The following is a 26559-nucleotide window of genomic DNA, read 5'->3' as shown; positions in this document are numbered from 1 at the left end:
AGGAAGAACACTTACTTGAGATGCGTTTTTTTTATTAAAATATCATTATTAATATTATTATCAACATAGTTTTCAAAATCGTAGGTATACAGAAAAGTGGTGATAAATGTTTTACACCAAAGCCTCAACACTGCCGCGTTACATCATCACCATGATCATTACATTTATTAATGTCTGCAATGTTAATAGAAAAAGAGTAATAACCATATTAATAATCTGCTCTTTATATATGTTAGAAAAGATTAGGGAATAAACTATACAGCATCTTCGTTACGGCAATTTTTAGATTCGAGCATTTCATGAATATCCATGGTTATATCATTGCACGAATGTTTTGTTGTGGACGTGTTTTTTATGATCATTAGGAAGTTCTTACCTGCAGGGTGAAAGTCCCTCGCAGTATGTCCTTTCATAAGTGGGAGCGCATTGAGCACCTCCATGGCGCGGATTTCTGATGTGATGATAATCCGTGACACGGGTAGAGTGAAGTAAATGCAAATGGACGTTACTATAATTTTCGCTTGAGACTCTGGGCAGTTATTGTACCAAGCTACAGTCACATGATAACTGAGATGCACGCTAAAATCAATCGAATGACGAGTCCAAAACCACTGTATACAGCAGATCTACTTGGCATCCTTGATGGTAGCGGGATATTCGAATGGAACTTCATTTGAACTGAGGGTGCAAAATATACATAGAATAGGATTTGCAATTGGAGAAGCCGCGAAAAAATCTTATTCTTAAATTAAGCAATATCGACACAATCGGAGTGCACTAACCTCTTAATAGAACGAGTGCGTTCGCGAAAACCGCTACCGCAGGTTTTTGAACATGGGCCCCAGCGAGTCCACTGGCTCAATTGGCAATCTATTGCTGTTGAATAAGTTACACAAGTACATACTTTGCTATTAACAAGTCTCCATAAGCATACGCATGTGGAGGCATTACGTTATTCAAATACTATATAATAAAAAGGGAACATATGTTGAGTTTTTTGCAAACAAAAATATATTACGCAGGAAAGCAAAATTTGCTCAGAATCCTCAGTACGATATAACGGCGTACGTAGTTCACGGCCGGAATGATTCTTAATATCATTCAAATTAATACTACTTTAGGTGGCGAGAGGAGTTAAACGTTTTTTGATATTTCGGTAGCTATAAGACGTTAATTGATTAGTCAAAATAATGCTTTAGTAGTAAATAAAGACCAAAACACGAACCGCTACTCATTTGAGTACGAGACAACTTCATCTTGATCAGACAGATCTCATTAAAATCATTTGGTGTCTTATTCCTAAATAATTCTAAAAGTAAAACTTACTTCAATGTCACCGTCTGTGCTTGTAACAACTCACCCAAGTAAAAATGAAGGCTGAGCTGTGTTGAATAGAGAGTTCAATCCTTGGGAGATTCGAATGATATTGCAATAAATACATGATTTGCCGATTTACTTACTATTTAAAGTAACTAAACCGAAAATATTTATATTGCAATTGCACAATTGGTTTAATCTGACCTTTCTTTTTTTTTCTATCCAACTGTGTTGCCTAATGATGGCATCTAGATGTTTATGCTGATGTGAAAACACAGCTGAATACGACGAATTCTCATCACCGGTCGGTTACTTTACCGTTCTCCCCTAATATTCTTTCTGCTAAAGTCGTACAACATTTTTTTTTTATCTATCTTTCTTGTGCCGTAGGCCACAAACCAGCAAAGTTTATAGGATGCAGTGGTACTTACGACAAGGTGGCGTGTCGCATCGTCGACGTTGTATCAGTTTCTCAGGACACGGTCTTCCACCGTTTTGGGCTGGCGTGATTATTCGTCGGTAACTGAAATTTCAGGATTCAATAAAGAAGAGATAATTATTATTATCACGAAATAGAATATTAAACTAAGAATATGAGTAAGGCGAGGCGAAGTACTTCTAATATGATTTCAAGTTCTTTCAGGACTGTAGGAACTATTAAAGCTAAGGTAAAATACATTAGTGAAAATAAATAATTTAGAATTATTAAAATGCTGTTACCGTTCTTTGCGACTAGTTCCACAGGTCTGTGAACACTGGCTCCACGGTGTCCACTGAAATTATTATAATTGCTTAATTCATTCTTCTAAGCTGTTATATACTTTTTCTTTTCAATATAATTCTTATATATCAAACAAGCAAAATATGTATATATACATACCTATATTAGAGACACATTTTTCAATATTTTATCTTAATTCCGCAAAATGAGCTCGTTTTGCGGTCAAAGTCATTTTAGTACGAAGTACTTATGTAATTGTACGCATAGCTGGGTATAGAGAGGTAAAGATTTTATGGTCCTATTATATATATATATATATATATATATAACATGATAAGGTAAGAAACAGGATTACATAAAAAGCAGTCCATGTCGTGTATAAAAAAAAAAACTGAATTGGCGATATTTATAATCACGTATGGACAGAATGGTCAATGGACTTTTATGTTTCCTAATTAACCTCCTGTGATAGGAGACACGTGGTTACTGCGCAGTTTGTGCTATGCAGCAGTATTATCGTAGTTGTCCATGGCGTTGTTAAGACCGTGTAGCATACGGATACATAAACTCTTGATTGATAAATGAATTTTTGTGTGATGATCCACTGAAAAATCAGCAGCTGCCTGCAGTAAATTTATTAGTGCACCCGTAGCTCAGTATCGGATGCAGCTATAAGATGAATGATGAAATAAACTTTTTAAATTTAAATGAACTAAATGATTACCTTGCTAACAACGCAATCAATAGATCCTGCTCCACCAGTTCGGTGTCCTCCAGGACCACTATGGGATGAATCTTTCTGTATGGGGTCGCTCTCACCTGGAAACGTGGGGCCGCCTGAAACTATCGACGTTTCTTCGCCGATGAAATTTGTCCACTCAATTTACCTGAGCTTCATTTTTGCCATCATGGCTTTTTATGTTATTAACATGACTGCGGTTTAGTTTTATAGAACCACATAGAAAATATAAAAACGTTCTGAACGCCATACGCGGTTATCTAGGATCCACTTTGGAGTTGTTATAAAGTTAGTCATTATATTAGAATTAACGTACCCGCCGTATTGAGCGATACGTTGCGGCCTATAATAAAGATATGATAATTGCTTGTTCTGGTTTAGCGTATCGCATCAGGCAGGTGCGGTTTTCTGTATAGGCGATAGTATTTATACTGTGATTGAAACGCATTTGAAGTAGTGAGAAATCCCGAAACTACTCACCATAGTCGCCGGAGTCTCCGGTTAGAGGTATCTCGCACTCATCCCGACATTCTTCGTAAGTTTTGAAATTGTTAGCATTGCCATGGCAGCCAGTGTACACAAAATGTACACATTTTCGCTGAAAACCACAATGTTGATAGAAAAACAGCCTATAAGTGTATCTCTGTAATTATTTTTGTTTAATGATAGGACATCAAAAGAAGTTACGCACGAAGGCGACGAATTATTAAAGAATAAAGAGCACGAGCTCACTGCTATCATTAGTATTATTACCATGTAGATTGTATTCTATTTTGTAGAAGGGCTTACGTTCATGCGCAAATGTCATATTATATGTTATTTCACAACATTAATTAATCTTTTCACAATTCAAAACAGCTTTAGGGCAAAGTACAAATTATTTTCGATTGTTTGTACAGAAAAGCCTTTGTTTTTTTTATGATTCTTCATAGCTGTTTAAAATCGGCGCTCAGGTCTACCACTTACAGAGGCTAGCTGAAACTTGAGTGATCAACATAAGATTTGTGCTCAGTTATAAAAATAAATCTCTTTTCTTCAGATTCCCGGGCCTAAGTGGTTCTAGGACTACGAATGCATAAAGAAGCAGGACCACAACATGAGCTTCACACAGTTTCATGTAGGCAAATAAAGATCTTAGACTACTTATGCCAACTGCATACAGGGGTAACATTTGTGCACCACGGGTTTTCTTTGCTCACTAAATGTAACAAGCACTAAGAACGGGATGTCTAGACACTTAGCGACCTTAGAGCTAACCAACCATTTTCCTTTTAACAGATAAAAATTTAAACTGCATCGATAAAGGGTACCGCACTTATGAGTTGATAAAACAAGTCTCATGTCTTCTGACAACTTGACAAGGTGTTGAAAGCATCTGAAAGACAAAGATTTGAAATTGCAAGGTCGCACGTTCATCAGCTTTTATATATAAGCATGGGCAGCTTAAAGCCAGCTGCATTCATCATTTTTTGGTGAACTCTAATGAACAACATGAAAAATTCATTGCGAAAAATTTTACCTTCCAGAACTTCAATAATTACATATGTCGTCTAGAAAATGAACAGTCGACCCTGCTATTAAAAACCTTTCACCAAATAAGCCGAAAATTATTTTCGGCGAAAATACTTTGAATCGTCCTCTTCTGTGCATATATATAATGTTGATGTGTTAAGATCTTCGAAATAAATGATCTTAAACTTTTCCCATTTTTAGGTATTGCTTAGATGGCTAATGGACATGCGCTCTGACATAACCAATACGAAAGCGGAAAGGCCTGACGATGCCAATTGTTGTACATAAAATATATTAAATGTACGCGAAATGCGGCAGCTGTTTTGTTTGAAGACAGTTGTTTGAAGCGATTGAGGGCTTGTGACCGCTATTGGAGAGATAACCGGGCAGTCCCTGTGGTGTCGAGCTATTTCGGCATTCCACAATACTACGTATTCTCATAAAGGATTCAACACAGACATTACTTGTCGTACCATTTAACCAGAACTATACAATGTTATAAAAGATAATAATTTAATATCTCTGTATGACATAAAACACTTCTGAATTCTGGCTGAAATCTGAGTATTATTAGTTTACATTATACTTGTTGTATATATATACGAGCACATACAGGCTCGTACACTCGACTAATCTAAATATAACATAAGCGATAGTTTTTAAAGATATTTATAATTGTGTATATATATAATTAAAAATCTTGACGTGGTGAGATGTACTCCTGTTTGGTCGAAATTTTCACAAAATTCAGACACAAAAAACCGGCTTTTCCTGGATTTTACCATTGACTGGCGTGAGATCAGCTGCTTGTTAAATGGAGCACGATTCTCGTGATTTTTTTTAGCTTCGATGCCGCGTATTCAAAAGCCGTAGATAGTTATTGGAGTGTACAATAGCTCTTGCCTGAATAAGTGTTTTTTTGGAAAGTGTAAGTTTTCTCTACGATTTTATGAGTTTATCTTTTTGACTAGTAGTTACTGCGAGATGTTGCTATGGAACGAGAAACTTGCTCAGCGATCACCTTTACCCTCTGTAAGGAGCGGTACCTATTAACATTCGGCAGTGCTGCGTCATGACAGATTGGAGCGATAGTGTCGGTGTATGCCAACAATTGTTCCCAGTTGATTCTTATCAGGGCTATATGCCAGATAACATTATCAATCTGCATTGCTCCATGTAATTTCAAGCAGCTCGTTGTACATTCCACCGCTATTAGAGAGATGCACTGCAGCATCTAGATGGTAGGATTTTAAAGGTCCAGGCATCACCTGCATGTGTTTCCCTTAACGGCCAAAGTACACCATCGAGTTGCGAACGCACCTTCTTCTCAAACAAGTCAGATTGTGAACAATTAAAACCAATTTCAAGGTGAAAATACGGAAAATTTTTTATTCTCTTTTGGGCTAAGCAAACTTTGCTTGCAAAGGATTGCTTAGTAATGCCTAGTTGTTCCTATAACTGCTACAGGGACGTCAGTGTTACGCATTACATCGGTAACATTTTCCTTAATTTTAAGATCACTCGTGCTTTCCTATACGAAAAATCGATTGCATCTGGCCTAGTAAAATGCCACAATTCTTAACTCTTACGTGCAGTAAAGAGCTGTCTGCAGCTGGTAGCAGTGATTATATTGAAATGATAAGTTCGAATCATAATCAACATGCAGACTTGAATTCATAATTGTATTGTAAAGAATATATACTCGTCATTGGCTTACCTGATCAGGGTTATAATAGTATCTTTGGAACTGACCACGACAGGCACGACCTTCGTCCTTTGGAAGTCGACATCTCTCTGAGGAACGTGGACGGGGATAGCTTTGGGTTATTCATTTAATAGTAGTATAGATTCAAATTTCTATTTACCTTATTACTATCTATAAAAAGACGAGTAACTATTCGATAATAACCTGCCACATTAGATAGATTCTCCTGGTCTGACGTGCTCTTAAAGATACCCCCTCTCTTTTTTATGCTGTTCAACGTTTCTATTTAGCAAAACGATTAAATATATCATTTTGCCGAAGCCTATTACAGCACAAAATTGATACGAGTGTTCTACTAGCAAAATGCGGCATTCAGAAGCATTCGTTACTGACACAGCTAGTACAGAACAGTTGTTCGTTCCTCTTGCGTCCTGATCATTTGAAGTCGACAATAATTGTAGTACTCACCGTATGGTTCGAGACTGCCACACTCGTCACCGAAGCAAGCTTTTTCTTGTAAAAGTTCCACGCCGCATTGATTCAGGGTGGCAATCCGCTCGTCACGATATAACCTATGGCAAAATGCTCATTCGTTATGCGATCATTGTTCTCAATTTCCAAAACAAGTACAATTATCAAGTTGTTATAGTACCTTGTGCGTTGGGTGATGCCTTCCCCACAACTTTCCGTGCACGGAGACCATTCGGTCCACTCAGTAACGGCACATTCTGAAGGTATCTGCAAAATCAGATCGCATCCTTACGAAAAGTTTTTTTTTTTTGCCATTTTTGAATAAAGCCTCCCGCGTGACTCCATCAAAGCACAAAATAACGATGTGTTTGCCAAGTGCGTTACTTTCGCTTTTAATAAACATACACATTCTAACTGTGTGTTTTTCTTTCGAAAGTTAACTATCCATCCACAACTATATATTCAACCTTGAGCTCACTTAAATAGTCCAGTTTAGCTTTGAACTCATACTACCCAAGCAACTTATTGCATAGACATATTCGCGTTGTATAGATCAAAGCGTCACTATTGAAGTAAACTGGTTGTACGAAACGCTTGTGTCGAAGGAAGCTGTCATCTAAGAAGAATGAACCCAATGGCCTTACCACATCATCAGTGCACTCCGGTAATGTTCCTTCGCATGGAATTTTCTGCATTAACTCTTGAGAGCAAACCTGAAACGGTAAATATCAACGGTGCCTTATTTGCGTGGCTTTATGTTCAGTGATTACTCTTGACCTAGTGAAACATCATTCTCACTAGTCCCTGCGTTGCAGTCCATCTAAGTCAATATCTGTAATCTACCTTGTTGGCCATTTTATTTTTGAATCTTCTGTGTCTAGTTCTCCAGCCACGACCGCAAGTAACGGGGCAATCTTCCCACGAAGACCAGGGTGTTGTTTCACAATTAAAGGTCCTGAAGGAACATTTGAAGGTAAGAAGATTGAACTTATATGTACACAGAACAAAAATTTTCCAGAGCCAATATGCTCAATTTTTGAGTAAATATATCACTGGCAAAAATAGCACCTGATATAGTGTTTGCACTAAATAAAATCGATTCTTTAATTTTTGGATAGTTTTTAGACGACCGCGTACAGTAGCGATGTTTTCTGTTTATATAGAATTCATTTTATTGAAATTGCCAGCAAAATTATTTGACTACGAGCGCAAATAGGTAAGGGCAATGAAATACCAACACTCACCCACATTCTTCACAGGGTATTGTATGAACGAGGGTGCTTCGACACTGTGCTGCTTGAGCTTTTTCGAGGAACTTAAGTTCAAATAAAAGAACAAAAAAGTAACTGAATTTTGTTTGTATAAGTAGACTTCAGTAACTGAAAAACTATGTTTACGCACCCCTTCTACATCTACAAAGAGGTTATATGTTTATTCGTTTCTAAAAGTCAATTTCTTCTCTCTTAAAGGACTTGACAGTCTAGCCCAAATTTATGTTTTTGACAGAAGACATATATATGCGCATAACAGGCTAGGACTAAGGACTTCTTGAATTTCCCGCGTACTGTCTTTTAAATGACCCAGCTACCGCGGCATATAATATAGAAATAGACGTAGACACGCTAGAAACGGGCTACTCCTACTTGATAGGCCCGTGATCGAACCCGCACGCAATTTTGATTGCACGGCCCAAATGCTGTCCATTCGTGTGATGCACATTCATCTGAAAGCAACGCCCGACAGACACATGATAGGTAACTAAGAATGACTTTTAAGTGGGCACTCTTCTTTGGGACAGACGAATTATAGCATAACAGATACTGTTTCCAATCAGGACTTGAGTCCAAATAACATTCAGCATTATGATGGACAGAAGGAGATAGCGGTATCGCCGGTTGTTTGTCTTTTTCATGTTACTATCAAGTGACTTTTAATAACAACAGGTATTTGCTACGATATGTGGTATTGGTTTCTTTCAATACCAATCATCATGGAATCGTTTAACTAATTTTGGGTATTTTTTTAAATTCTTTTTTTTTTAATTTAATAAGTATCAACTTGAATTTTGATTTAATTGGATTTTATCTGTACGGTTGAAGAAGGGTAAAAGCCTTGAGGCGATTATTAATGTCGAAATCGTGCACTTGGACGAGTTGCAAGCATTTGATGCGTATCACTAATGCTGATAATCATACAATAACTAATAATGTAATACCTATGAACAGTCTGCGGTTCAACATCTATACCCTGTAAAGGTCAGAGATAGTCATTTCATTTTTGTTATTACAGATGATACTACCGGGTTCGGCTTAGTACGGCTAGTATGCGACTTGCCAGTTGTACGTTGCTATCAGTCAAAATATAGCGATATTCCAACAAATGGACATATTTTCAAGGACGTAGCAGCACCTCCCAAAGTTCTCAGGAACGACTCAACATTTGCGTGTCTCCTTCGCAACGTTCAAAGGAGAAGCTTGCTATTTGTATCGCATTAGAAGTCGCATGATATTGCGCGCTGCGGCGTTGACTTTCGGTCCGACGATAAGTGGTAAAAAATTGACTCCGTATATTATTACATTGGGGACCACTAGAGCGTATTATTGATGCATGCTCTGAGCAACCAGACGAAATTTATCCATAACTGCTTTGCAATGATACAGCGTTCTTTATCGCTAAAACAACGGCATCGCATTCCACAAACGTAAGACATCGCAGATCTTCCCACGGGAACAAGAGCAGCGGCTAATCTCAAGATCGCTGAAAATTATAACAAACCATACAGAGAGTCACACGCCATCCCGTCTATCGACGCGCACTTCGGCGTATCCATGGTTTCGCCTACGCTCAGGAACCGTTTCGAAATTACCCATGGGCGGTACTCGAACGAAACCCTATTTCGCCAATGCCTTATGTGCCATAAAATTTAAAAATAAAACGCTTCCGCCAAGGGTAACCGGTTACCTTTTTATTGGCTGACGTGGGCCTTCTCGTCGAATTTCTGTGTGCTCTTGAAATGAGAAGCGGAAAAGTTAGCTCGCTCGTTTCGCGTACCTTATGTAGAGCAAATCATAATCCAAATCATGAACGGCCTAGGGCAGGCGACGAGAGCCTTAATTTCGGCCGTACAGAGTGTGTAACAGAGACCGTAACAATAAGCTATTATAAGGAGAGATTGGTCTTGGCGCGCATCTCGGAGCGCTCTTCTTGAGCCAAGAAATCTATCGAGGTTGTTCAAGTAGTTTAAGACAAGAGCCGACCGCTCTGATTCGGCCCCGTGGCGCAAGAGTACTCCATTTTTACAAAAATTTGTCGCGAATCTTGCATTTTGATTTTTACTTCAATCTGGAAAAGGTACAGCTCTTTCAATAATTGCAATAACAGTCGAATATCTTAATTGAATTTTATCGAATCGGCAAAAATTATGAGATCAAGATTGCTCCACATAAAACTGTATGGGCCTAATTAACTCGACTCCTTGACAAAGTCTTGACATCTGTGTGATTCTTCAACGGTAATCTTGCGGGCCGTGTTCCTCAAGCAGCAAATTTTGAATGATAGCGACCACTCAAGGCATTGGCGATTCATGTCTGTTCAATGGGAGCAGTTCACCCGGCGTCAAGATGAACGTTGTCTATTGAAAGAAGTGTCACGACGCTTGTGATTGAACAATTCGGGATTACAAAGATCGTTTTTTAAATGGATAGAATCCAACGTGAATTTCCGCTGCTGACCTGGTTAGATATAATAGAGTCATTTGCACAATAAATCGGGCCAAATTTCGATATGGTTTAGTACTTAGATTGGTATGGGGTGACTTTTCAGTTTCTTTTTGACGGTGCATTATTAATTATGCCTATAATGTAATAAAAATAATACTTCTACCTAAAACGACATAACATTTACTTAAAAACATTCAGTCTAATGTAACTGAACCGACTTCTAATCTGATTTACGTAGTCCGTCGATAGAGCGTTTTACGGTAACGCGACAAAAAGACAAGTTTTTCACGTGAATACTTTACGAAGGCAAGCAGCACCCCGCAGGGATGTTAAAAAGATCGAACTGAATGATGAAAACTCCAGTTTGCTTTTCGTTAGAGGTAAAATATGTGCGAAACTTCTTACTGTTCGATCACCGTTTCTTGTTGGTGCGAGACAGTCAGTAAACAACATGAGAATTCTGCCGCTATTCAATGTGATCCTTCGAATAAACTGATCCATGACCATAAGGACTAGCTTTGGTATTAAGTTGTGTTCGAAACGATCTGAACGGGACATGGAAGACAAGCTTTTTGTCGTACCTCTCATATCATCGATTGGTTGATCCACTGTTCCCGCCATTCGTTCCTCATCAGCGCCGCAAACCTTCTCGTACAAACGCTGCCTGTAAGCGTTACACAGATTTATATAAACACGTAATATACCTTCATTAATATTGGGTAGTGAAAAAAGCACTTCTGGAATTTTGTTCTAGTTCTATTATTCAACGTAACAAATATAGCACTAGTGGTCTTTACATATAGTTAGGAAGAAGAATCACGTTTGGTAATTCAGATCATAAAATACTATTAATGATAATGTAGTTAGGTTGGTTGTTGTGTGTACCTTGAAATGGTCAACCTAGCAACTGGCTTCATGGGTGTACCGGTTTCATCGTAAAATGGTGCTTCTGGGTCCGGTGGATATGATGAGGTGATTTTACGTATACGCTGAGGAGGTTCTGATTGTTCCACTGTTTCCTGCGGCCGTTCATATTTGTAAGCAAAAAAATGTACTTATGTTAGATGCGTATACGGTTCCTAGGAAACAAAGCTTAGGAAACGTAAGCAGCTGTTATCTCTCGGATCCTTGGGTTGTGCAGGAACACTTAATAATGAGTGCCAAAACAGGCAATAAACATCTGTCGTAAATTCGAGTATCTAATAATTCACTTTACAGATGAAGATACTAGCTATTATTCCATTCGAGTTTCATACATCACTCTCTGTGCAAATTTGTACCAGTGGACAGAAATAGTATACTGCTTAAAACACTTAAAGATTTAAAATAGATACTTTCTGATTTTTGTTTACCTTTTGAATTTTTTACTGGCACCAGATCGAAAAAATCAAAAGAACATAAGTATAAATATAGACAGACGTAAGTAAGCACTTCTCTTAACATCAGGAAATATAAGGACAGAACAGCATCATCTAGGTAAAAGGTAACGCACTAGAACAAATCATTCGATGTCTAGAATTATCAAAAGAAAAATTAATTAGTATATACCATCTTTATAGTTCTTCATTTATATATTCGGTGTGTACAAAGACGGCTCTTTAAAACAGATAAGATATTAAACACGCTTTAGTTAAAGAAGGAATCGTAGGTTTTGCTCTATAATGAGAAGTGTGTCTGAACTGAGTTGAATACAGTTACGCTCGATAGAGTATGTTAATCGTAAAAGACATGGAAAATCAAAAGAACATTCTCAATTGTATGTACATGCTTTTTGGCGGCCACAAAGACAAACGTGCATATAAAAACATGCATAGAACTAGCAATTTTTCAGTAGTCGGCTTCATGAAGTTGGCACATTCTAAATAAGTAATGTCGAAAGGCAGGTTACGCATTATGTCTAACCGAACGTCGCATACAGCACGTTGCATGAAACACTTTGCCTGAGGAACCTCAGATGGAGCAGGGAATGAAACACTGAGCATATTTAGCAGGATATAAGCATTGAAGAGAGCATGATCGACACCAGTTGATCCCCCTTGTCATATATACTTAAAAATTAGATTTTATCTCATAATGGCTTACGGTCGATTCTGTTGAAAGCCTTCTTTTAATTAAAATATTATGTAAAAAAATCGCAATTATCCTGATGCGTGACGCAGTTTTGTAACATACAAAGCAATTGAGTTAAGAAAAGCAAACAGGTTCGAAGTGAACCCATACTCCGCAAATCCATGGTTGTAAGCAACCATATTTTTTAAGCTGGAGCGTTGTAGAAAACAGAACACCGCGGGACAGGTCGATAGTTCAAAAGCTCGTTTTGGCCCCTTTTCACGAATAGAGATAATATAATATTGTATCCAAACAGATCAGAAACGGCACCAGCATTGCAGGAACGTTCAAACACTAAACACTGGCAATGCTAATCGCGTATTTAAACAATTTTTCCTACTTTTATTCAACTGTGGACATTTCCCGTCACACGTTACAAAGAGATATAGAAGAAGGCAACAATAACGACATCAGCACGAAAAAATGTCCATCTTCGCTTCATTTCCATCGCTCTTTGGCCTATAAATTCTACCTCAAATTAACCCCAAAAGTAAAGAGAGATCATATGGCAAAACACATTTCTCGCTAATTTAAAGCAATTAAATTGGCTCAAAGGTACATGCCTATCTCAAGTTTGTTATCGAACCCCACCGCACGGCACCAAATCAGTTAGTTTGCTTCCTCGATAGGGTACTATTGTTCATCGAGGGTCTAGTGCGACATTAGGACTTACCGCCCACTTTTCGTTTCAGCGGACGCCTCACGCTTTCGGAGATAAATTCGATGAAGTACACGTAATGTTCTATGAATTTGGATCTATGTTAAACTACGCATGGACGGTACTAAGTGCTTAAATCATCCTGTTATTAAAGACTATGTATGATTTCGCTTAGAAAGCTGTTAACTTACACATCTCAAAAACACATTTTTTCCTCCCTCTTAGACTATTTAGGAAAATGTTTATATGAAAATTTGAGGTTTACTAATTTTTGTCATCTGCCTGACAAAAAAATGAATAACTCTTATTAAACTCAATAACACGTCTGGTAATAATTGCTATCTACCGGGTAGTAAGTATGCCCTTCGCGAGTGCCAGCATCCCACGGGTAAAGATTGATGATTTTTTCAGCAACCCATGTGCAGTTGGCTAGGCAAAGTTCAAGTGAGGAAACCCCAACCATCCAATCGGGCGAAGGGTTCATTCTGAAAATGAAATAAATCAATCACAGTAATATTTGGAACTAAGTTCCACGGTGTTAAGGAGCGTTTACCCATGATAGTGGCGCACCTTGAAAAGAAAAATCTCAATGTAAATTGTTTGCGAAAGCTCTATTTTCAATGGTACAATTGCCCAAGCTATGGTTCATTTCATGCTATTTAAGCTAAATGCATACCTTGAGAGCAATGAGACCACGTGATTCTTCCGGTCCACCCGAAACACCGCAAAGGTCTTCTTCTTGAGATTCGGGTATCTTAATCCTTGTGCCTTGATTACCGTACGAATGTTTCCAGACTGTAAGGAAATACTAACTATGATACTAACTGTTGCTGGTAGTTTGTAATCTTTTTGTCACTACCAATACAGGTGCGCTCTTTTTCATTATTATTTAGGTCTTTTATATGAATTGTGTTTCGAACAAGTTAGCTGTCTACTTGAAGTTCTTTAGAACTATATCGTTATCTAAACAGCGGCACAAACTTAGATCATCAGGTGCGCAGCCGGATTGTATCTGTTCTATAAGACATCAATTTAAAGAGCTTCCACAGGTAGAAATTTCCAACAAATATTAGACAATCTAATACATTCTACTTAAATCAAAGTATTCGTCTCTTTAAAAACTAGACAACTTTCTTAACCGGAATCAGCGGCTCGTTGAGAACTCAGTAGATTATCCACTTGGCTTTGTTTTTGTATTTGGTGAATTTAGGTTGGCATTTTATTACTTGCCTGAAGCTTAAGCTCGGTCTCTAGTGCTTTTGTAAGTCCCGTTTCCGCAAGATGTCGAACGCCCTCGGTCGCAAAGCCTCCGTACTCCCAGATACGATACGAGGCAGCATGTGATGCTCCCGTAATATTCGAAAAGCGCACATCCCATTCATCTGAAAATCAATTGAACATCAAATGAATTTATGCAATAAAACTCGAAATCAACATCTGTCCTTAAAGATGAACTTGAGACTCCTACTAATGTAATTTAGTTTTTGTGTAAACTCATATATATTCGGCAGCAAGTAACTCTTGCCTAATCCGACTCCGTAAAATTTGTGAATAAGGGTGTCAATGGAGGTTTTTCGAATCGAAAATTTATGAATGAATTGGCGTTCATAGATTACTCCGCAAACTTACTTTCAGGGTAAGATTTAGGATGTGTGTATCGCGACCAAAGACCCTCGAAGGCAACCTCGTATTTTGCTTCTTCGCAGGCACAGCATTGTTCCAGTGTTTCACCTTGATCGTCGGTGTTTTCGAAATCCTGACAGAGCTCTCGGGTGAGCTCTCCATCATCCGCATACCAACGTTCGCCTTCTTCAACTACCGAAGCCCTAAGTGATCCAGTTCGATTTAAATTGCCATTTTTTTTTACGGCTTTCTCTATTCTGCGATAGAACCATGTGTTACTAATAGCTTTCGGTGCATAGGTGACGCAATGTCCCAATAAGTTGTAGTTCTATTAACATTATTACTACTACGAAAACTAAGTATCCGTATAAAAGGTCGTCTATACAAAACAAGCAAGTGGAGTATTATTCTGTTTGGAGGCAAGTTAAATGATAATCGACTGAATGGAACTTTTTTTCAAGAATTCGTAAACTGATAATTTTTTAATAATGCGAAAAATATTGGAAAAATTCGAGCCATAATCTCAGACCAACCTTTTGACAACCTTTGTCGTATAATTAACCTATAGTTGCTTCAAGATGTAACATAGACGGGTGTAATAAAAAAAAATACTACAGACATGTTTCTTTACATAGGTAGTGGACGGACTCACTTGAAGACGACGCAGCCCGATCCAGATGGCGGAGCTGTCCAGCGGACGGAGGCACGTGACTTCTGAACAGTCGACGTTGCGGTTACTGAATACGGACAATCTTCGGAGAACCTTGTCAGCTGGTCGCTTGAAAGCTGAAGGATGACATTGAATTCTCGTCAGTACCTGCTACGAGCGACTTTTTATTCACACAGTTATAGTTTTATTGGAAGGTTTGTTGTTGCATCGAACTTTGTAGGCACATTGTGCTAAATTGTTTTGCTAGGCAATTTGAGTTTGTTGCAGGTCCTTATTGATACAAGCTGTGAAGCTTATCTATACCATTGCAAACTACATACCTAATAGGAATAAGCACTCTTAGGCATTACCTACTTATGACAAATTCATTATTGTATATATTCATAGTAAAAGATGGATTTGAATGGATGTTTTCTACATTTTTTTTGCTCTGAGTTGTCTTTGTTGTATTTCCGGAATTCTTGACGGCAGATTAGCACGTCCTTTTTTAAGATGATCGTGTCATGGCTAACCACGTTGGCATTTATCTGCTTCGAGTTTACTCCGTTAAAATAAATCCCTTCTGGTGATATGCTATATATTTACTTCATGGAAAGTAAGAGATTCCATTAAAGTCAATGAAGACGGTCCACTTTTCTCAAATTACAGCTTTATTTATGGATGGACAAAGAATTCCCTGGGCATCTGTTATTGCAGTTAGGTGCTAATTATCAAGATTATCAGAGGAGCACTTTTAAAATGTTTTGGCTGCTCACACAATCGAACCTGGACTGAAAGGCTATTAGTTTGGTCTTTCCACATTTGAAAACCCGAAAAGCTAGAGGAAGTCCAAAGGATGGGTTTCCTAATATCATACGTGACAGGGCTGAGGTAAAATGAAGTTTTACTAAAACAGTGTCACCTTCAAATGCTATACACGTATATTTAAATACTATGTAATCTCAGTGAACAACACATTACTGTAGGCAGCTATTGTGAGCACTTCCTTTGCCGTTTAAAATTAGTCTAATTCAAGTACTTTCTTGAAGTAGATTAGATCCCTACCAACTTGAAACTTAAAAGGTTTCATAGCATAATATGCTACGCTAACATATATACAGGAGTAATCAATGATGTCGGTGTACGTGAAATGAAATGGGTAGATTTGTGGTCCGTGTTTACCCCCAATGGGCTGCTTGTCTCGTCGGTTTCATCTACCATTGGGTCTAAATATCTCACGCACCGACTTCGTAACACAGCTAGTCTCTTTGCGACGGTGTCAATCTAACGCTTTGTCTTACCACAAGTCTAAGTGATGGCGTAAGTGTCCAAGAATATTCTACGCTAGATTAAGCTGGTTGGCCACAGAATTTCTCGATTTGAGATAATTCAATTCTTTTACATTTAATGAGTGTCCATTAAAGTTTCGTTAAAGTTCACTAAAGACGTCGGTTTTAGTTTTGTAGCACCAATGTTTTAGACTATGGGTAAATCTATTAGTGAAACAAAACAGAAACAGCTGCTCATACAAGTGGATAATGCCAGCTCCTTCCATCAGAAAAGTACATTTATATTTTTGAGCTGTTATTTAATAGTGGCGTTTAAACACAGTAAACAAGAACTTCACGTAGGCTTTTTTTTACAATAATTATTGTAATGTAAGCTTCGTAGCCCTGAAGGTCGGCCAGGAAGAAAAAACACGCGAACACTAAATCTATAGCAGAAAAAGTTACCTTGTTTTGAAAAAACCAGAACATGGTGATTACGTAAAACATATGTTTCTTCAACGGTCAACGTGTCGCTGGCAAAGGAGAGCTTTGTTGAAACAGGCGGGGTCCTTTGCAAGTAGCATATACTAAAATATAAAAAATAGAGTTGCCTATCTATTCCAGGTAATTGAACGACATGAAATAATCAAGTAAGTAGCAAACGAACGCTAACTGAATCTGTAATACGAAATCTGTTTCCAGTAGGCACCGTACAGATGCTTGGGCAAATTAACTTCGATTTAGCCTGTCTTGCCAAGGGCAATAATATCGTCACTTTCATTAAAGTATTGGATCTAAAACAATTATATCAATCAACTCCCGAAAAAATTACTCAAACATTAATTCACTGTTTCACCGGTAAATAGCCGATTGTTTTCTTACGGCTACGCACCTTGAATACTCCGACGTCTGGATTTAAACGATTATAATCCGAGGATTCAACCGTTAATGTAAAGTCGACGAATTTTTGATGGGCCGACGCACCCGGTAATGGTCTTCCTAGGATGGACACTAAAATAACAGGAAACGATCTTACTTAAAGTCATCACAAAAAATATACTGTTTCGTATCCTTGGAAGCCGTGCATATGCTCATTACAGTTATAAAGGCGTATAGTAGTACAATTAGTTTCTATACTATAGATTACCAAGTCGAAAGGTAGAGGCAGACCATCTGTGATAGAGGCTTGAATTAGAATGAATGGAATAGGGGGGCGAAATTGAATGTGGGAACGCGACAAGTTCCAAGAATGATACGTGGTTTTTGTGTATTCTGAGCATTGCTTAGGGCGCCGTATATAAAAATGTTAATATCTTACAGAAAAAAAGAAACTTAAAAATTTTAAAATTCGTGAAGTGCTTCAGTCATACCTTCGTAGGTTTGGCCTGGCACATACTTCTGGGGAAAATTCTCGATCTCAATAAAGAATCCGTTGGTACCATCTAGTTTGCTTGAAGACACTCCCTGGGGCTTCCGGGAGCATATTGCTGTAGGAGCGTAACGCGCACTGTAATATCAATCCGCTTCGCGTTAGACGCGCTACTACCTTTTTTGAAATAAAGAGGAGCACTTATTCTACTCTAACGTGTCTTCGTTTTCCTGTATACACTTGCTTTCATCCCGAATAGTACTATACTAATACCTATACTCGGATGCGTATCTTATAAGGCGACTGCCAGTGAATATTTTCTTTAATTGAGTGACAACAATCGATTCTGCAGAAAAATAAAAGAGCTCTTGGATCGTGCAATACGCAACAATCAACCTATACGTTGATTAGATTTTAAGTCCTTAATACTATGTTGCTTGGTATGTACTGCCGATTTATAATGCTGGAAGCAGGAGTAGACTTGTACTTGGGCAAGATTAAGCGCACAATATAGAAACAATCGACACACAATTAGAAAATAAGATTGCAGCTCAAGCAACATCTATATTTGTTTACTACGTCAAATTATTGTCAAGCTATTCCATAATGTGCAGTACGCAAGCCTGTGAAATACTGGCAGCAAAAATAAGCTCTTAATATATGTTTATTTTTTAAACCGTAGATATGCATACAATATTGTAAAATCTTGACTAAACTTCTTAACCAAAAATATATAGAATCTTTCAGTCAAAAAATACGCAACTATTCTTTTAATGTATTTTTAGCGAGCTAAATAAGAAAAACGGTAATGATTTTCGGCAGTGTTAAATCCTAATTAGCTTCCTATAGATGAATCTTTCTGGAGCACTCCGTATATTGCACGTTCCAGTTGTGATACTCTTCTATAAATTGGCCGTTACAGCTGTCTTCTCTGGAAATGTTTAATGGGACAAATTAACGGCAACATAATGGCCTCAGCTACGCAGATGATATTCTCTTTCTGTTGGTTCTTTTATTGTCCATTTAGACGCGAAAATGTGGGTCGTATAACATTTTAGGTCATTAATACAATTATTATTCATTTTTAAAAAGAGCACGATCTGTTGTAGAGATCAGTCACCTGCTTCGTTGGCTGACATTAACTCTGTCGAGGTTATGTCATGGGCGACGTTTACAACGCGGTTAAAACTTCTTATTATATGGATTAACAGACCTTTTTTTGAAATTTGTCGGAATAAGGGTACAGATAGTAATTAGTTTGTAGAGTAAAATTTCGGCCACCTGTTTTCATGCTAAAGGTCAATCTAAAATCGGTGTAGAATCAAGGGCGAAATGGAAAAGTTAGTAGTACTATATTTTAAATTCAATATAATATTTACTTCAGAAGTTCTCCTTCGGTATGATGTATAACAAACTGTACGTCACGCATTCGGCTTACAATATGTATAACTTATATATATAATATTTTTTTAATATATTTTTTACACAGAGACTCTAAGCAACTCGTGGTGTCTGTTCGTAAGCTCAAACGAATAAAATCCAATATCGTCATTAACAGTATTATATATCATATATGGCAATTACCATATCCAATTCTCTGACTACTTAAAAATCTTTTTCAGTTTTCGCTTTATGGATGTGAGAATTTTTGTTGCGAGAATTGATAATTCGTTTTAGGTTACTATATTAATTTCCTAAAATCAAAGTGGATTTGAATTTATCGTACAAGGTGCAAAATTGCCCCATCCCGTATAACAGCGTACCTTTATATATATATATATATATATATATATATATATATCCACACACACATACACACATATATATATATATATATATATATATATTGGATAGGATATTTGGTCGAAAAGTTAGCATTGTCGAGCTTATAAAAATTTATAATTATAAAAACTTCGCTAAATATTTCTCTCAAAGTACGCAGAAAAACAGAGCGTAGTTAGACCCAGAGTTTCGAAAATTTTTGAAGTTCGAATAGAAAAGGTTGATGTAACGTTTTTTTGTGATAAAAAACTTTTATTGCATATTCTCAATTCAGAAGTTTATATACAGATAGCTGTTTTTTTAGCAGGTCAGTGCAATGATATCATCAGACAGACACGTCTGTGTTTTTGATCCGGAGGCGTATGCAGAATTCAACTAGCGCAAACACATTGTTATAGACACTAGGATACTATACGGGAGTACTAGAGCATATAAATACCATATATATAAAAAAAAACCAGAAACAAAATGCTCTACGAATATTTTGAGATGTCAAAAATTGATTTAAAAAATCTAACTAACAGTTACATTGCTCCCCAGTATTTTAATAATTGAGTGATTTTGTAAAATTTCAGTAAGTAAGCGTTTTTATTTCAACAACATCTAGTCTAGAAGACATCATCAAAGAAACAAACCACAGAGTATAGATATCGTCTTTTTGCTAATCCAACTCTAGTAGAAAACATGGTATTATAATGAGCGTAAGATATAAACCAAAATTAATTTTTAACTCAGCCTTACATTGGGTATCACCAATAAATATTTAATTATTAAACATTTAAGACATTATGAAATATTTAGGAGTTAAGTTTTGAGACTACGAAATTTCGTTATATTTCTCATACAACACGTATAATTCATGAAGATCACATTGTCAAACTGGACAGCACATCGAGGTTACTTAGTCATGTTATATATAACATCTTTGCTGAAAAATGACTCGCTATGATTTAAACTATACGTTTCAGGAGATAAAAAGTGCCTTATACTACTTTTTCTGCGTGTGTCTGCGACGAAACTCTGATGACGGTTTAACAACACAATTCGACGGACGAATCGAGGCTTTCAAACCTTACCGAACGCAAGTACATAAAATTATTTGAATAAATGTAACATTGCTTCTAACACAATGAGTAATAAATGTGGCTCTGGAGCCACACTTGAAAACTAAGCTTTGCAGACCACAGTGAAAGTCACGACAAGCATCGAGGATAAATCGCACCTCACTTTCTTTTAGCATTGAAAACACTGGTACCACCTTTTTTATTGGTTTACATCAAAAATTTGCGCTAATGCTGAATTATGTTGTGTGTACACAAATGGTAGTCGGCTTCATGATGCCGATGATGACTTTGATGGTCATGACATGACATTTCGTGAATGTTTGTCAAACCACAATCGACATTTGTGCGTGACGAAGGCTTGATCATTGATTGTTTCCGGCTCTATTTCGCCTCTTCAAAAATAGTTCAGTTCGTAAATACCTGTTTCTTCATAGAAAATCGTTCCTTAATAATCATTTATACTTGCAGAACACAGTGATATATTGTGTGTACTGCAAATATTAAGTTGTAATGACGGTTAATTATTGAGTCGAATCTAAATAGGCTAGGAGATATCTACATGTGGCTGCCTCGTTGAACCTATAATATACACTATCACGCAATAAGCGTAATAGTCACCGGAAAATCTAGGGTCTTCTTCGACTGAACAGCTGTCGGATACACGTCTTGTGAATTGTCTCGTTGAGACCTCGGGTGACATGTAAAGACCCACTGACTGGTTCCTCGTGCGGTCCTTCTATTTTAAGTGGGCTCGGATTAATCCATCAGCCAGTTATACCTTAAATGTCACTGCTAAGCTTTGTAACAGATCAGCGTAATCAATGCGTAAATAGTTCATACATAGAAATTAATGAAAAATATCGATTTTTTTTAACTTATTGTAATTTTTTTCATGAAAAAAACTATAACGAATTTATTTTGTACTTAAGTTAGATACGCATGCTTACGCAACTGTTAGGCACTTCTGCTTTTTACAGAAAGAAAAAAGATAGCTGGATTATTTGAGCATGGAAGAGTGACATTTTATAGGATGTATTACAACAAAAAGTCTCGGAAACCCAGGTACGGAAAAGTCTGAAAAAGTTAGAAAAAGGAAGCCTAACAGGCCGTTCAGCCTAAAATGGATGAGTTTTTTCGACTTTTCACAATAGACCTTTACTAGAATATAGCTCTTATAACGTGCGTGGTAACTTACGTTCTCGAAGGTAAATCGGTGATGTGAAGCTGTAGAAGTTGGGCAGCGGCTTTGTCGATGAAACACAGTGCCATAAGCACGAGAAAAATAAGCTCGTGCACTGGAAGCTTTCTACGCACTCCCGAGAACACTTCCAGGAGAAGTGTTACACGACTAATACACACCATCTTGATCACACCAATATGCGAGGCTTTACTTCAATTGGCAGTAAAGCTATCTCCGTTTGAGCATAATTGCATGTACGTATTCCTGGGAGAAACACTGTTGTTTATTAACATAAGATCACATTTGTAATAGAACAAGTTCTTTTTTGAAACACGCAACAAATTCATGCCAGAAATGCCAAGCTGAAGTATTGGTAAGTCACACCGTTCGTTGACTGTGGCGCATTGGGTATCAGTGCTTCAACTGCCTCAGCTCGTCAGGACGATCCCCTGTTTGAAACAAAAAGCTACACCGGTAAAATGACTACGCCAATTGATAGACATCGCAAATCGAGAATTTAGTATAATATATTAATTGTGATGAAGGCTGTGCCACTTGCCTAATGACTATTCCTCTGGGTAGAATGGGACAAACGTCCAAAGAAACACTGCGATAAACAAACACTCACATTCACCTAAACAGGGTACAGTGCACTACATCGCTTCAAATGAGCAAAAAGGCTATTCATACAGAAGTAGCAGAGTTGGGCGTACCGAAACCGACTAGAAAGAAGAAGAGCATCACTTTACAGTACTGGGGAATGGTAATATTATTCTCTGTTGAAGCCAAACACAATCAGGTTATGTATGTTCATTAGCTTGTTGTTGTTGTTGTTGTTGTCGTTGTTGTTGTTGTTGTTGATGTTGTTGTCGTCGTCGTCGTCGTCGTCATCGTCGTCGTCGTCATCGTCATCGTCGTCGTCGTCATCGTCGTCGTCGTCATCGTCGTCGTTGTCGTTATCGTCGTCGTTGTCGTTGTCGTCCGCACCACAGCTATTCTTCTACCATTTCAATCGTCACTATTCTAGAATTCTACTACAAAATCATCCAATTACACTGTACCCTGTTGTATGATAGCAGATTTGTTTTGTTCCTAAAACAATCTCCTGGTTGCCAATATATGCAGATGTGGGAGCTTTTTATGAAAGTACAATCCTTGTAACCCCTAACGCAGAAACGGAGTATTGATTATGCGAAAGGACCCGCGGAACAAGATGGACATTTTCAGTTGAAAGCGCTCCTTGAATGCGCGCACTAAATATTGGTTCTGCACGCTGTCGACGCTATGACGTCATATGATAACGACAAGGGGCCTTGACCGTCTTTAAAGGTCAAAAAGGTCCACCACACCTTTTGCTGCCAATAGTGGCCGGCTAAAAACTACCTTTCTAGTGTTCGTGCGGACTCAAGGCATATAAAGCGTCACCTGTCGTCCGCTTAAACTAAACGACGCATTTTTGTGGTGGGTTTTTTTTCATAACTCGCCGCGAAGAGGGTAACATTACGCGACTCAAATACGAGTGTATTCTAGGTGTCCTTTAAACGGAGACGACAACAGTCATCTTAGCGGAGCGTGAAGCCGCTCTTTGCCAAGACTTAGCAATACTTATTCGGTGGCTATTCTCTCATACACGCTTATGATGGTAGCCGTACGACCGAGAAGCTGTAAGATAATCTCCGCGTGGTACAGCTCTGCGCCTATCATCCGTGGCCGTTCGCTGCTAATCAAGCCAATTAATCAACCGTGTCGTAGTATGACTACGACATCAACTGCAATTTCCACTCTGCTGTTACTGACAGGAATGTATCCATGCTTCGCGAAGTGGGGGGAGCCGTCGACGAGATAGTTCGATGCGCATTTTAAGAATGAACTAACAGTAGTGTATAGAGTAAAATGCAAAACACGGGTAATTTTGCAGGACGTACATGTTCCGTTTCGTTGAGAACGCGTTCCTCCCGCTGTCGTGTGTTGTGGAAATGGGGCGAGTAGGCAATCTACAGTCCCTAAAAAGTAGAAAAAGCTACACCGAAGGCAGGCAGGAGCTGCACGTATTCGTTGCGTTACTCGCAGCTGCTGTTTTTTCCATATCGTGGCGCACGGAAGCGGCGGCTTTCCCTGTCGTTTCCATCGCCGCAGAGGCTGCACCAGGCGGTCAGGTACTCGGCGTGGCAGCTGGTTTCTTGTGCTCCTTCACAGCAAAGGCTGCTGGAAAGAGTAGAAGGCAAAACGTGGGGAGCTGAACTACGTCGAGGCAGTGACTGACGATCGTCGCTCGAAAACTCAACAGGCGATTACACAGCGGGGCATCGTACAGTAGGCGATAGAACAGCACCTCAAAGAAAAAGAATCAAAATGCTTAAGGTGAGGGCGCCGCACGAGATCTACAGAGAAGAGATAACAAACCGCCGAGGATGGCGAACTCCAGAGGGAACAGCAGTTGCGTCGCTCGTACAATACTATTTTGGACACCCAATGCAGCCTTCGTATCGTATTTACCCTTTCCATTGACCGGCGTCAACAGAGAAGCCAGACGTGATCAGGCTGTCGGCCGTCGCCAGCGCTCAACATTCGCTGACAGTGCTAGTTATTGTTAGCGGGCGGTGCGTTCAGGTAGCGCTCACCAGTCGTAGCAGTTGTAGAAGCAGTATGATTGGCAATGTTGGCGGATCGTTTTTATCGCTCTGACCAATACCTATCCGCTGACTCGAGTGACCAAGTAGAGCATCCGGTTCATCGTTGACGAACCCATCGCTCGATAAATACACACAGAATGCTGGGACGTTTGGCCAGCCCAAAAAACCACGTTTTATATACGGCACAGATTCCTGCTGATGATCGGATACCGTAGAAAAGATGAGTTGGCCATATGGCAGACAGGCATTATGGCACGACGAGTTCGTAAGCCGGCGTTATTGCTATAAGTCAATACCACAGTCCCACAGTCCGCAAATCATTAAAGATGCATCAGCAGATACGATTGTGGTAATGGGAGGTTCAAGCTTTCCATACTTAAACACCACTTGCCAATAACTTGTAGCTATTGAGCACTGATACATTTGGGTTGCGCGCCATGATGTGTCGTTAAGTGACACTTGGCGCCGAATCATAGAAGTTCGGCTTGAACTTGACACCTTAAAATATCAGTTTGTGAGCTCTATGCGTGCACTAACTTCTGAACAGTTAATTTGTTTGTATATTGTTTTGTTATTAAAGCTCTCATAGAAAAACTATTAACCTGGCACGCTACTCTGTGATACATTTAAATCTGTTTAAAGACTAGCAATTTCTTAAAATGAGTTAACGGTACCGTTTAGCATTGGTGCTATTCAATCATTTCTCTTTCTGGATCACAACTGAGCAGACAGCGTGCACCAAATCGAAAATGTTTAAAACCAAATGATGCTCCATTGTCTTAACATGTGCATGCTCCGTGCCTTAAAAAACAATTCGTCTCATCTTCAGTGTTAAGATTATAAAAAGAAAATCGTCGAAAAGAAATCCAATAAACCTTCTGATTAGAACGAGTCGACGTCTATATTTTATACTCCTGATTTTTACAGTATGATTATGTATGAGTTTAAGTAAAATGGATAAAGTAAATATATGTTTCACAGGACTTAAAATTAACTGTTTCATACGACGAGAAAAATCTAAACAGTGTGTATATATGTACAAAATACACTGACACTTCTACTTGGCTCGGCACATTTGAGGCTTGCTCGCGGCCACCTAGTCATTTGTTATACGTCGAGCTCTCCATATTTACCAAAAAATCTAAATACTGGTTAAATTATCTAACATAAATAGGAGATCATTAGAATTTGGACAACAGTTCTATAGTCGCCAACGAAATTGCTGAAATGGCGTACATCTGTGATAATCTCAAATCGTACTGTTAATAATAACTGTGACTCGTAGATCAGACTCATTGCTGACAAGGCTGTTTGAAGATTACCTGCACGCCGACGTGCATCGCAGATGTGAATAAAATGCCAGAAATAAATCCATAGTATAAAGTAGCATTGGAGTATTGATCACGACCGTGGAAGTGCGTTTCCGCATAGACACAGTAGAGGTTAGAGCCAAACTATTGGCTCTTATACGCAATATTTGAAGACCTGTGCTCCTTAAGCTTTTTCTTTATCAATATGTTTCGCTGGTAACACAGTTAGCACCATACTAAGAACTCGTTTGACGTTCCTTCGCATCGAAACAGTTGCACAATTACACTCGTTTTTTTGTATACACGTGAGATAATTATCTATTGACTTCAACCTGGATGCCTCGAATTGTTCAGAACAAAATTTTTTTAGATTATATATTCCTGGTTGCCTTTAATTCTTATGAAATAGGAAAATATTGCTGTTCTACAAGCTCTTACGATTTACGCACATAGTTGTCAATGGTAGAGAAAGACGACTGATTCTGCTTAAAAATATCTGCGCAGTACCCTTTTATGAAGATGTAGCGGGTTCTTACTTAGGTTGTGGTGTTAGAAAATAACCTTATTAAAGTGTCATGTGCGGTTCATAGTTTACTATATTCATTTAGGCAGCTTCTAAGCGTCCTGATAACATATTCGAATCTGTTTATATTGCATATTGGATTGCCGCCAAGAGGATACGGCAAGCTTCGACTTGTAACCACTAACTGTACCGATAATATTAGTAGAC

The 26559-nt window shown here is 38.3% G+C and overlaps 1 protein-coding gene across 12 annotated transcripts; it reads right to left on the bottom strand.

The window, feature by feature from the left end:
* Window positions 1-15: 15 nt before the first annotated feature.
* Window positions 16-26359, bottom strand: LOC111247802 (spondin-1-like). 12 transcript variants are annotated; one of them, XR_015324511.1, is made up of 26 exons: window positions 22446-23752; window positions 21902-22335; window positions 17862-17998; window positions 17384-17502; window positions 15227-15360; window positions 14581-14777; window positions 14182-14333; window positions 13628-13746; window positions 13298-13436; window positions 11070-11203; window positions 10766-10848; window positions 8109-8188; window positions 7710-7780; window positions 7309-7420; window positions 7110-7178; window positions 6647-6732; window positions 6463-6566; window positions 6007-6083; window positions 3258-3375; window positions 2763-2893; window positions 2038-2090; window positions 1749-1840; window positions 1361-1406; window positions 783-876; window positions 377-451; window positions 16-174 (listed from the first exon to the last, which is right to left on the bottom strand). XR_015324511.1 is itself a non-coding variant. In XM_086984633.1 (25 exons), exons 2-25 carry the CDS (start codon window positions 22066-22068, stop codon window positions 168-170), a joined length of 2550 nt encoding a protein of 849 aa, XP_086840759.1. In that variant the 5' UTR covers window positions 22069-22335; window positions 26279-26359; the 3' UTR covers window positions 16-167. The 12 variants fall into 12 exon arrangements, 11 of the variants coding, with proteins under 11 accessions (XP_086840759.1, XP_086840758.1, XP_086840757.1 ...); XM_086984633.1 differs by lacking the exons at window positions 1361-1406; window positions 22446-23752 and adding an exon at window positions 26279-26359; XM_086984632.1 differs by lacking the exons at window positions 1361-1406; window positions 22446-23752 and adding an exon at window positions 25842-26242.
* Between the last annotated feature and the right edge of the window lie 200 nt (window positions 26360-26559).

The sequence above is a fragment of the Varroa destructor genome, unplaced genomic scaffold, assembly GCF_002443255.2.
Source record: "Varroa destructor unplaced genomic scaffold, Vdes_3.0 BEIS01000003.1, whole genome shotgun sequence".
NCBI classification, from domain to species: Eukaryota; Metazoa; Arthropoda; class Arachnida; order Mesostigmata; family Varroidae; genus Varroa; species Varroa destructor.
This window is presented reverse-complemented; position numbering and strand designations above follow the sequence as displayed.